The sequence below is a fragment of the Anolis carolinensis genome, chromosome 1 (genome assembly GCF_035594765.1).
Source record: "Anolis carolinensis isolate JA03-04 chromosome 1, rAnoCar3.1.pri, whole genome shotgun sequence".
NCBI classification, from domain to species: domain Eukaryota; kingdom Metazoa; phylum Chordata; class Lepidosauria; order Squamata; family Dactyloidae; genus Anolis; species Anolis carolinensis.
In genome coordinates this window covers 185,514,984-185,526,996 of record NC_085841.1, presented here as the reverse complement: position 1 = coordinate 185,526,996, position 12,013 = coordinate 185,514,984, and the positions used below count along the sequence as shown (strand labels likewise).

The 12,013-nt window shown below is 38.3% G+C and overlaps 1 protein-coding gene across 1 annotated transcript in view; it reads right to left on the bottom strand.

Annotated features, from left to right (window-relative positions):
- The window catches only part of bmpr2 (bone morphogenetic protein receptor type 2), a 108,758-nt gene that overhangs the window by 8,987 nt on the left and 87,758 nt on the right, over positions 1–12,013 (bottom strand). Inside the window, exons 5-9 of the mRNA XM_008114966.3 lie at positions 11,429–11,520; positions 8,636–8,866; positions 8,433–8,547; positions 7,613–7,773; positions 4,131–4,278 (exon numbers count right to left, since the gene is read on the bottom strand). Of these exons, the coding sequence (XP_008113173.1) occupies positions 4,131–4,278; positions 7,613–7,773; positions 8,433–8,547; positions 8,636–8,866; positions 11,429–11,520 (747 nt within the window). The remainder of the gene's footprint in view (positions 1–4,130; positions 4,279–7,612; positions 7,774–8,432; positions 8,548–8,635; positions 8,867–11,428; positions 11,521–12,013) is intronic.

Below are 12,013 nucleotides of genomic sequence, written 5' to 3'. Positions count from 1 at the left end.
AGGCGGCTTGGAGGGCACAAAACAAGTTAGGCTTTGAAATGCAAGAGTGGGATATCATACTCTCTTCGATCTGAATCAGAATTTGGTTGGTTATATAGATGGTAGAGGAGATGTAGGGGCCGGGTTGTGGCGCAGGCTGGTAAAGCAGCCTGCTGCAATAAATCACTCTGACCAGGAGGTCTTGATTTCGAGGCCAGCCCGTGGCGGGGTGAGCACCCGTCAATTAAAAATAAAAAATAGCCCCTGCTCATTGCTGACCTAGCAACCCGAAAGATAGTTGCATCTATCAAGTAGGAGATAAGGTACCACTTATAAAAAGTGGGGAGGCAAATTTAACTAATTTACAATGTTGGAATGAGGAAGTGCGGTCAGAGTGGATTATGAAGCAGCTGCTACCCCTGTGGCCAGAATCGAACATCCCCTCAGGAGAAGGTTAAATTGCCTCTGTGTCTGTCTGTCTCTGTCTCGATTCTATGTATATGGGCATTGAATGTTTGCCCTGTGTGTATATAATGTGATCCGCCCTGAGTCCCCTTCGGGGTGAGAAGGGCGGAATATAAATGCTGTAAATAAATAAATAAACATTAAATGGCAAATCAAAGCAAGAACGCATCCTTCCTCTGCACTATGGCTACTTTAGATTGCAACCTCGGAACAATTTGGGGACTCATTCAGCCGGAAACAGAAGCCTTTTAGCACTGTTTGAGGATTAGAGGGTAGGAAGAGATCAGGAGACCCAAACAAAGGAGATGCATCTTTGTTTGTTTGTTTATTTATTTCTCAACCGCCTGATGCCAATACTAAAGATTCTATAGCAATATATGTGGAGGTTTTGGTTCCCCTTCCTCAATTTTTCTCTAATAGCACAGCGTAATAGGCTTGTTATTATGTGTGTATATGCCTTCAAGTCGCTTTTCAACTTATGGTTACACCGTGGATTTCGTAGGGTTTTCTTAGGCAAGAAATTCTCAGAGATGACTTTTCTAGTCCCTTCCTCTAAAATGAAGCCTATGTCACTTGGTAATGATTGGTGGTACTAATGAGGGCTGACCCTCCTTAGCTAGCTAGATCAGAGAGGATCTGCTGCCTTTAGGGTATTTAGACCCCAGGCTAGTCATTACAGTGCACACATTTCAGGTCCTGCAGCAGCAACTTTAGAGTAAAAAATGGGTTAGTTAAGAGTTAAAGTGATTGCACACTGTGCTTTGTATGGTGCACTTAAAGAGAGAGAAAAAAACATTCTTTTCTGGAAAATGATTTTGCTAAAACTGCCCCGGCATAGCCAACTAACTAAAGATTTTAAGACAGTACTAGTGTAAATAGGAGAAGAAGTCACACGGTAAGCTCAACATGGTGTGGAAGGGAAAAGAAAACTGAATGCATAACATTTGGGAATGCAGCCAACCCATCTAGGAGGGAATCACCCCCCCCCCCCCATCCAACTATCTCAGAAGGTGATCAGGGCTCTCCTCCCATAAGTGGAACTTTTGGAACACAGTAACCTAGCCAGACAAAGGGGAAATTAGCTAGTAACACCTCAATCAATGGGAGGGAAATAGTCCTACAGCAGTACATATACACAGTACTGGGCTAAAACTCCTCAATTAATCTTAACATACACCAACATCTATGCAAATTGGAAGCCCTCCCTCCTAGGCTTTATGGAGTCTCAAAAATCCATAAGGACTCTACTCTCTAGTACGGAACTGTGTTTCCCTTCCCAGGGCATTTGCACCCCACTTTGTACTGGTCATGGACTGTAATAAAGTGTTGTTGTTGCACTGCCTCAGTACGAGCTACTTCCAGTGGGATAATGAATACTATGAACAGAAAGATGGAGTAGCCATGGGGAGCCCTCTTAGCTCTGTTATAGCAAATTTTTACATGGAACACAATGAGAAACAAGTCCTGGAAACAGCACCAAAAAGCTGATATGTGGACAACACATTCACCATTTGGAGCCAGGGAGAAGAACTAAAGTAGTTCCTGGACCACATCAACAACATCCACCCAAATATCCAATTCACCACAGAAAAAGAAAATGAAGGAAAACTGCAATTTCTAGATGTCCTAGTTATCTGCAAACCAAATCAACAGTTGAACCATACAGTTTCATCAGAAAGGAGGAAACAATGAAAATGAACATAATCTGGTTATCAGTATTAAAAAACATCAAAATCAAGGCAGTAAATAATGAACACCACTCAGAAACAGGAGAACTCCAGAGAACAAGCAAACAAGTGCCAGTTAACACCTCCCAAACAGAGGATGCCTTCAGGCAACAAAAGCCAGGCTACCTCTGTTTTATATATGATAAAACATACAGGTCTAGATCCTTTAATGATCCAATGCTATTATGAAATGTCTATAGATGACATGTATCAGACCAATTTACCTCTATGATAAGAAAGCTAATGTGCTCATCTATGTGATATGATGCTCTTCTATAAGGACTGTTAGTTTATAAACATAAAAAGAGATGTAGCTGCATGATTAAGGTCGTGTTATTTAAAATTCTTGAAGGACCAAAATTAAAGAGATTCTTAAGCGTTATACTGATGATGTTCTGCCCACAAAAGAAAATTGTTCCTTACCATCTTGAGAGCTTAGGTGACCAGAAAGGTAAACTCTATAAAGAACTCTGTGCAGAAAAAGATTGGTAAGCACAAAGCAACATACCTTCAGTTCCTTAACAGTGGTTCCCAACCTTTGGTCCTCCAGGGGTTTTAGACTTCAGCCCCCACAATTCCTAACAGCTGGTAAGCTGGCTGGGATTTCTGGAAGTTGAAGTCCAAAACAACTGGAGGACCAAAGTTTGGGAATTACTGCCTTAATAGAAAAAATGGGTGGGGAGAGCCATCTATTTCAACAAGTAGGACTTTTTGACTTTCTGAAATTCTCCCTTCCCTCTAATAAAATCTACCTTCAAACTGGTGAGGACTAGACTAGGCCATCTTCTCCCTTTCTTTTTTTTTCTTTTTTCTATCAAAATGCCTAAGGTCCCAGATGGCGCCATTTATAGCTTCTTGTTACCCAGTTTGGATTATATTACTATGAATTCCTGGTGGATTTTGCTTTTCCATACTATTTGTATACCTGTCCTCCTTTTAGATGGTCAAATATCAGCATCATACTGATAGACACCAGACTGTCTCAGTCTGATACTGGAATAAATGAATTTGGACTTCTATTTCAAAATCACAAGTATGAATTAAAGATAGATAAATCTATTTATTGATTAGTCAACAATAAAATATAAAAAACAAAAATACACAGACGAATAGACACTAATTACTATCCTAAAACTCCTCTAATAGTTAACTTAAAAAATTAAACACAATAAAATTTGATTAAATAATAAGTTTGGTAAAATAGAATTAAATTACAAGATGAAAGCAGGAGGAGTAGGGTGATGAATGTAAAAGAATCCGTCAGAAAATTTAGGTAAGTTCATTGCCATGACCCTTGGGATAAAGAGGGGGGCGGTTTTAACAATGAATTAGGCTATGCAGTTAAGTGTAGATTCTCTCCTGAAAGAAGATAAGACAATCTGGCAGTTGGGTCCTAGTTGGTTGTTGAAGTAGAGATTTATATGATGTTGGCTGCTAAAAGGACTACACATTTATGAACCAAAGTTGATCACTCTGCCCTCAAAAGAATCTTCTACATGTATTCTACAAAATCCAGACATTTTGTTTTAAGGGTTGTATCCACACACAGGCTTCTCTTTAGTTACATTTGAAACAAATTTCAAATACTGGTGTGAATTGTGCTATGTTTGTAGGGCCTCCATTTCCCCTGGTCTACCATTAGCCCCAATGTGAATGCTGGCTATAGTCTGCATATTGGTATCCATTCAACAGCACTACTACTAAGCTTGTAAGCTTTTAATACCGACAGCTTATTGGGTAGGATTAAGTTATTATGTAACCAAGGCTATATATTCACCATTAAAAAATCAATTCCAGTCTGCAACACTAGATGGCACTGAGTTTACTACAGGAAACAAATAATACTGAGTGGTAGGGGAAATGTATATCATGATATTCAGCTGCAAAAAATAAAAAGCAAAAACAAAGGCTACAGCAGATAAAACAAAAGTAGGAGAGTTTTAGCAATCCATGTATTACCTGGGAACAAGTCTGTGCATCTCATAAAAATCTCCCAGTAGATTAGACCTAGTGCATACATATCTACTTGCTTCAGAGCTGATTCACAGTCTCTCAAGTTCACTGCTCCTTCCAACACTTCAGGAGCCATATAACGGATTGTACCAACCTGCAAAAAATTGTAGCATTCTTTATACTTCATTGATATTCATGCAATCTTATTTACAGCTCCCGTCTTTTAAAATAATTTGGATTTTTCCCATTATGTTTGCTTTTATTCTCAACACAGTATCAAGAAGAATATATAGCTTTACCATGGTCCTGCTTTCTGGGTTGGTTTTATGCATTGCATTTAAAGTAACAACAATAACCTTTTTAATGTTTTCTCATTTTCACTAAATGTTTTGAGTAGCATGGTGTAATACTTTAACAGTTTTTTTTATGAACGAAAGAGAGATATATACACAGGAATGCCAAGCTAAAATGTTCAGTATTTCCTTGGGTTAATAGTGAACCTTCTCTTATTTCAAACAGGTGCAGTAAGAGTGACAGCTGCATGTAGGACAGATAGTTCTAAAAGAATATATGAATTTATTCATTCAAACTGAGTAAGTGACAGGATTGGATTATCCCCCCCACCACCACCACCATTCAGCAAGAGAGAAAAAAGAGGAGCTCCCTCTCACCTTTCTGAAGATTATAACAGCCTCTTTACAGCATTTTATACCAGTATCTATAAAAATGCAGTTAGAAAATTGCTATTTTGAGAACACTCATCTTTTAGATTAGCATCAAGGAACACATTTCATTCTGTAGCTTGAGAGTGAAATCAAATTTCTCTGGCAAACACTAATGCCAACAGAGAATTTAAATTTATCCAGAGTTAAAAAGCATTCATTAATCCTCTCTCAATTTCACCCTTTCAGATTCAATCACATTTTTTAGTTACTGAACTATCGGCAGAGGGGAATCTCCACAGCTTCACCTCTCAGGTTTAATTACTGCAATTATGAGAAATGCTACTTATCGCTACTACCCCACTACTGCTTCTTTGATATCATTGTCTGTTTTTGTTAATGACTACAGTATAAAAATGGAACTTTTGCTGTTTATTCGTTCAGATGCTTTCGACTCTTTGTGACTTCATGGACCAGCCCATGACAGTTGGCCGTCGCCACCCCATCTCCTTAAAGGTCAAGCCAGTCACTTCAAGACTACCATCCATCCATCTTGCCCTTGGTTGACCACTTTTGCTTTTTCCTTCCATTTTCCCCAGCATCATTATCTTCTCTAAGCTTTCCTGTCTTCTCATGATGTAGTCAAAGTACTTCATCTTTGCCTCTAGTATCCTTCCCTCCAGTGAGCAGCCGGGCATTATTTCCTGGAGTATGGACTGGTTGGATCTTCTTGCGGTCCAAGGCAATTTTCCTCCAACATCACAGTTCAAAAGCGTCTATCTTCCAAAACGTGAACTACACTCTATCAACATAACTAATGAACATGATTTCATACTGTTAATGTCCAGTGAATCAATGACTATAAACTAAGGCTACTTTATACACTGCACCTTTCTGATGTTTGGATGAAATTATCAGCCCATTGGTAATATTAAGACAAGTCTGAACACCACATTGAGGGCACAAGCTGGAGACAAACATTTTTGAAAGAAACCTTGGAGATTTGACCGTATATCTTCCTGAATATTTTTAAAATCCAAGCTTTAGAATAAAAAATAAAAAGTGTGCTATCTGTACCTGCATATCTCATCTCCAGAGGAATGAAAAAGATCATTATAATTTTTCCAGGAATTCCCTTGCAGAGACATGAACTAAGGTTGATATTAAAAGCGAAATAGTCTTATTATAGCAGTGACTACTCTTTTTAAAAAGATGTACTGAATAATAGTGGTCAGACATCAAAGTCAAATCATTTTTAACAGTACTTTCATTTGAAGATGTAAATTGCAAGCCAAGGAGGGTGGTTTAAAGTCATTTATGTGAATAATTGTTAATTGCTGTTATGTTTTAATGCTACGTTATGTTTTAATGCTTAGTTTTAAGTAAAACTGTGTTATTCTGAAATTGTACGGGGGCATGGAATTGCTGCCGGTTGTAAGGCCGCCCTGAGTCCCCCTTCAGGGTGAGAAGGGAGGGGTACAAGTATGGGAAATAAATAAATAAATAAATAAAATAATTAGAATCACAGAAAAGCATCAAACCAAGGAATACAGAAACAATGTCACAAGTGCTATATTTCATACTTTCTGGCTTTGAGGTATGGAATCATTATTTTTGTTACCACAATAAGCTGTACCACGCCTAATCCAGAACCTCTAAAAAGCTTAAGTACTGGCAAATGTTTAAAAAACCCAAATCCTAAACTCTTCCAAGTCTTAAATCCATCAGACTATCACTGCCTCTGACTAATGACCAAATTCTGCTCACACTGTCATTTACTGTTAAAGATGTCATTTTTCAAGACTCATTGGAGAAGACTCCATCACACTGGTACACTCAAAGGATTGATTTACAGGCTCCTCTTAAGAATACCTACTGGATATGATGCCACAGAATGTACAGAAAGATCCAGCTATATTTTAGAAACACTGCAATCTCTGCTCTAATGGGAAGAGAATGGAAAGCCTCCCTCATTCAACAGTAAAGGTTACTAAGCAGCCAACCCATCTCAACATTAGCAGGAGAGACACACACCTAATGTCAACCTATTAATGCGTCCAGAGGAGGACAACTAAAATGATGAAAGGTCTGGAGAACAAGCCCTATGAGGAGAGGCTTAAAGAACTGGGCATGTTTAGCCTGCAGAAGAGAAGGCTAAGAGGAGACATGATAGCCATGTACAAATATGTGAGGGGAAGTCATAGGGAGGAGGGAGCAAGCTTGTTTTCTGCTGCACTGCAGACTAGGACACGGAACAATGGCTTCAAACTACAGGAAAGGAGACTCCACCTGAACATCAGGAAGGACTTCCTCACTGTGAGAGCTGTTCGGCAGTGGCACTCTCTGCCCCGGACTGTGGTGGAGGCTCCTTCTTTGGAGGCTTTTAAGCAGAGGCTGGATGGCCATCTGTCGGGGGTGCTTTGAATGCTATTTCCTGCTTCTTGGCAGGGGGTTGGACTGGATGGCCCATGAGGTCTCTTCCAACTCTACTATTCTATGATTCTATAAAACCATGCTAGGTCATTGTATCAGATACTAAGAACTCAATGTACTTCACACTCTGACTTCCTCTTCACTATTTTCAAGCAGCAACCAAGAAAAGATAAAATCATACTTAAGAACATTTTAATGACCAAGATGGGTCTGAAGTGTCTGTAAGTATCATTCGTTTTATTTAGCCAAGGGACTTGAAAATAATCCCATGAACTCTCAATATTTTATATCAATTATTTATGCTCAAAGCAGCAGATAAGCACACTCTTTGTTGAGGTTTGTGAAGGTATTTCCAAAATACTTGTTTTCTTTTGATTCCTTTTATATACTCACCTCACTAATGGCAGCATTGTCCTCCTCCCCTGGACGAACAAGTCTATTTCCTGTTAGCTTCATGGAGAGACCAAAATCACTGATGACACATGTCCCATCATTCTTCACCAATACATTGCGACTGTTCAGATCACGATGGGAGATGGCAGGTTTATAGCAATCTGTTTTGATATATGAATACACTGTTTTAGAATTTCTAATAGTTCATTTCAGGTATTACAAAACACAGGCATTTTAGCAAAGAAATTCTCCATGCTTTCTATGATGATTTATGAGAATATTTCATTGCTGTACTACATGAGTGCTCAAAATAGGTCTTTAATAGGAGAAAGTGATACAATTTTCTCCGCCCAACAAAAATTCCCTTCCCCTACAGCATAACTTCTGCAAACATTTAGTTTATCTATAGAGCCAGTACCAGAATCAGTACTGGCACAAAGATAGGTATATTGTATTTAGAAGACATACATGACCAAATATGCATACAAAGAGGACCAGGGATGTGCATTTCAAAGAAGACTGCATGCACTGACAACAGAGTTAAGACAAATTCAAGTGTTCAACATATGGTGCAGTTTTTATCTGAACACAGTCTAAGCTAATTCAGAAATTTGTATATATCCATTTTGATTTTTGTATTCATGCATATATGAGAGCATACCAAAACCAAACACCTGAAACCAGATGTGTAAAAGTCCTTATTTTAAAAATTAAGATCAGACTACATAAAATGGTTTCAATTTATTTCTAGTGATAGAAATATTGGCATCATCTTAGGTCTCTTAAAACAATTTGACCTTAAATCCCCTTCTAACTTTACCTCCTCGTGGCAACTCTGTATGAAGATATGCCAAGCCTCGAGTTATAGAGTGTGCTAACCGACAGGAGCTCACCCAGTCGCTAGTATGAAGACTCAAATATCTGCACAAGGACCCCTGGAAAGAGAATATGAAGAGTTTATCAGTTCATTAGCTCAGTTAATCCACTGTAGAGGATTTTTAAACTCTCTGAATTATTACTTACATTGGCATAATATTCCATCACTAATAAATACTCCATCCGTCCATCTGCAGTGAATCTCTCATCTCCAACAATGAAGTGGGCAATGTTGTCATGTTCCATTAGTGGTATTCTGTATATATTTCTCTCATTGATAAAATTTTGACGATTAGTGAAAGAAAACACTTTTACAGCCACTGGACGCTCATCTAAGGAACCTTTGTAGACTGCTCCATATCGCCCTCGACCAATCAGCTGTGGATTTTTTAAATACAGCAGCCATTAGTTCAGCTTTTAAATAATGGAGAATGAGTTTTGCACCCCCACGACAGACTCCGTACCGGTGACCATTTCCTTATTTGTTGCACTTTACCCGTTCTATTAGTTCGATATATCCACAAGGTCCACCCCATCCCAAGCTGCTCTTTCATTGACTGTAGCACTTTTAGCCAATTACCTCATCCCCTGGATTTACAAAACTCACTCGGAGCACTTTGCCCAGTTTGTTTTTATGACTTTTACCTTGGTGCCAAATCATGTTTTATCACAGTCACCTTTTTAATTTTATTATGTCTAATGTGTAATTTTTTTTTGCATCTGTATTTCTTTTCTGATGTGTTTTGTTTTGTTTATTGTAATCATTTGGGCTTGGCCCCATGTAAGCCATCCCGAGTCCCTTCAGGGAGATGGAGGCAGAGTACAAAAATAAAGTTGTTGTTGTTGTCGTTGTTATTATTATTATTGTGTAAGTCATCATTATCATAATCAATAACAACATCTTCTGGTCACAAGTGAATACAAACACTCGTATAATGAGCTTGTGGATCCGTATCAGGCTGATTTTTTACCTGTTGTAAAGCATTTCACTCCCAGATATACAATATATATTTCTGCCCAGGACCCAAAAGGAATGCTTTGATGTGTGCAAAATGAGGGTTTTCAGTTTGTTTTCTAGGTAACACATAATTAATTAATCCTGTTCCTGAGTGAATCTGCAATAGCCAGGAAGAGTTTTGCAAAGACTGTAGCAAGTTAAATAGGATATTAACTATGCCTTTGAGTCCCGTGATTAAAATAAGATCACCTTCTCTTCTCTTCTTCCCCAAATCAGGACTGAGAGCTCAGTACAAGAAAAAGATGTTAAGTTCTCACCCTTGTAATGGAAGCCTGCACTGAAAGCCCAAATGGCCACTATAACAGCATCAGAAACTCCTGAGGATACTGTTACTAAAAAAACAAACCCAGGGACAGAATCCTACCTGCATAACTGAATGATGTAGTCACTGTCAAATCTATTTTATGACGCAGAACTTTAGATTTTGATATGACCCATGGATAAGCCAAGGATTATTCTGCCAAGAGGGGAAAGCACCAATTCCCACTCAGGAGCTATTCACCCCTGCCTGCCACCACCATTTACCCAGCCAGGCATTCAAAAAGGTCACAAGCAGCATCATGGTGGAGAAGAGTAGAGGGACTGGTGCTTCTTTTAGGTTCTAAGCTTTTGCCACTCTACTCAGAGAAGAGGATAGCTCCCTTTTAATGAGAGTTAAGGTACAATACTCATATTGACCGGTGGATAAATTGACCCTAGACTTATGCATAAGTATATAGGTAAATTATTCTAGTAAAGCATTACCAATTTAAAATAGCATAAAAGCATTCTAAAACATAACACTAAGACTAAAAAAGCAGCACACACTCTTCAAGTGGTTCTATGACTGTGTTCAAAACTGATATACCACAAACTTGTGAATATAACTAACACATGAGCTGAGATTGCAGGTGGATCTGGTAAAGAATAAAATTCTGTTGTTTCTCCCAGAGTGCAGAACCCACCCATTTTCTCTTATTCCTCCCACAGACCTTTAGTGGAATTGACCAAGCAGTGAATAGTTATGTCATTATAACTATTTATAGCTGTTCTTTTTACCAAGACCTTTGAAAACATTTTATAAATCTGATTTTAGAAAGTTTACCAGGGAAGTCCTTACAGTTTTATGTTGATTACCTTCTGGCTGACAAGCATCCCAAAGTTACTGCCAAGGTTGCTAGCTTTTGTGCAGCAGCAATAGCTTGTCAGCACAAGATGCTGTCACACTCTTAGGTTTTAATACTTATTTTAGTTTTTTCCTTTGTCATCTAAGTATTTAAGTAAATTTTTATCTATGATATTTAATATTGGCTTTTAACTCTGCTTTTGACAGTTCCTAAAACCTAAATGCATGTCATGTTCATACTTAGATGTTTAATCTTTTTTTTTTTTTGGTGCTGGTTATTGACACACACACATATATGTCACTATGTGTAGATGCACAACAAAGAAGACATCCTCTGCAACCACTTGCCCAGTTGTAGAAGATAACCAGATGCTGCTTGACCGCTCCCTACCTTCCCCTGGATACTATATGACTCGGAGAGGGCTGTCTGAAGACAGTTGTGTGGGCAGAGTGTCACTTCACAGCAAAGGCAGTGAATATCTCCTACTCTAAAAGACCACTAAAGGACATGTGCAGGCAGGATTCTGTTTTTTTCTTTTGAAATGACAGCTGTTAAGTGACAACTGGAATTATATCTTCTCTATAAATAGTCTCCAGTGACATAAAAAGCAGCACAACTCTTTATCTTAGCATGGTTTCCTAGAACAACAAAACAAGAATACCATCCCAGCAAAGAAATAACAGTTATTTGCTAATGAAGAAAAATCTTTATGTAGTTATTGGTAAAATGAACATCTGGTATTAAATTGAACAGATGATTGATAAATCATGTGAAATGTCAAAAAAGAGCTCCTACTACTTCAGATGGCAAATTTACCTCCAGCAGCTTCAAATTATCCAGGTCTAGCGAGGGTTCTGATGCTGCTGCTTCCATCATATCCATACTGTGCAGACCTTGTTTACGATCCCCTGAGGAAAAAGATCCAACGAAAAGTTAAGACTTCGATCATTTATATATCAAAATGCTCATAGAGGGGCTGAATCCTTATGTGATAACATGAGAGGTTTAATAAATCCTATGTGCTCAAACTGTATGCTTGTGTACTTAATTATACTTAATTAATTGTGTAGCACCTAAACAAAACAGAATACACCTATATCATAAAAGGGTGTATTGTATTTTAATTTACATGTCATAGCTTGTTTTCTGTGCTCTTTACTGTAATACGTATTTGCAAAGTTATTTCCTTCCTGGTTTGTTTAGTCACTCATACAAAAGGAAGAGCAGAGCAGAATGAATGGGCTATATGCACCAGAATATACCTAGTTTGCATTTTTGTTTATTAAAATAGGATTTCTGGATTATCATAAATATGGAAATAATTTCCATACCACTAACTATTTAGGGGATGACATTCAAGCATCTTTAAAGGCGACAACAGGACCCCCCCCCCCCCCCCAA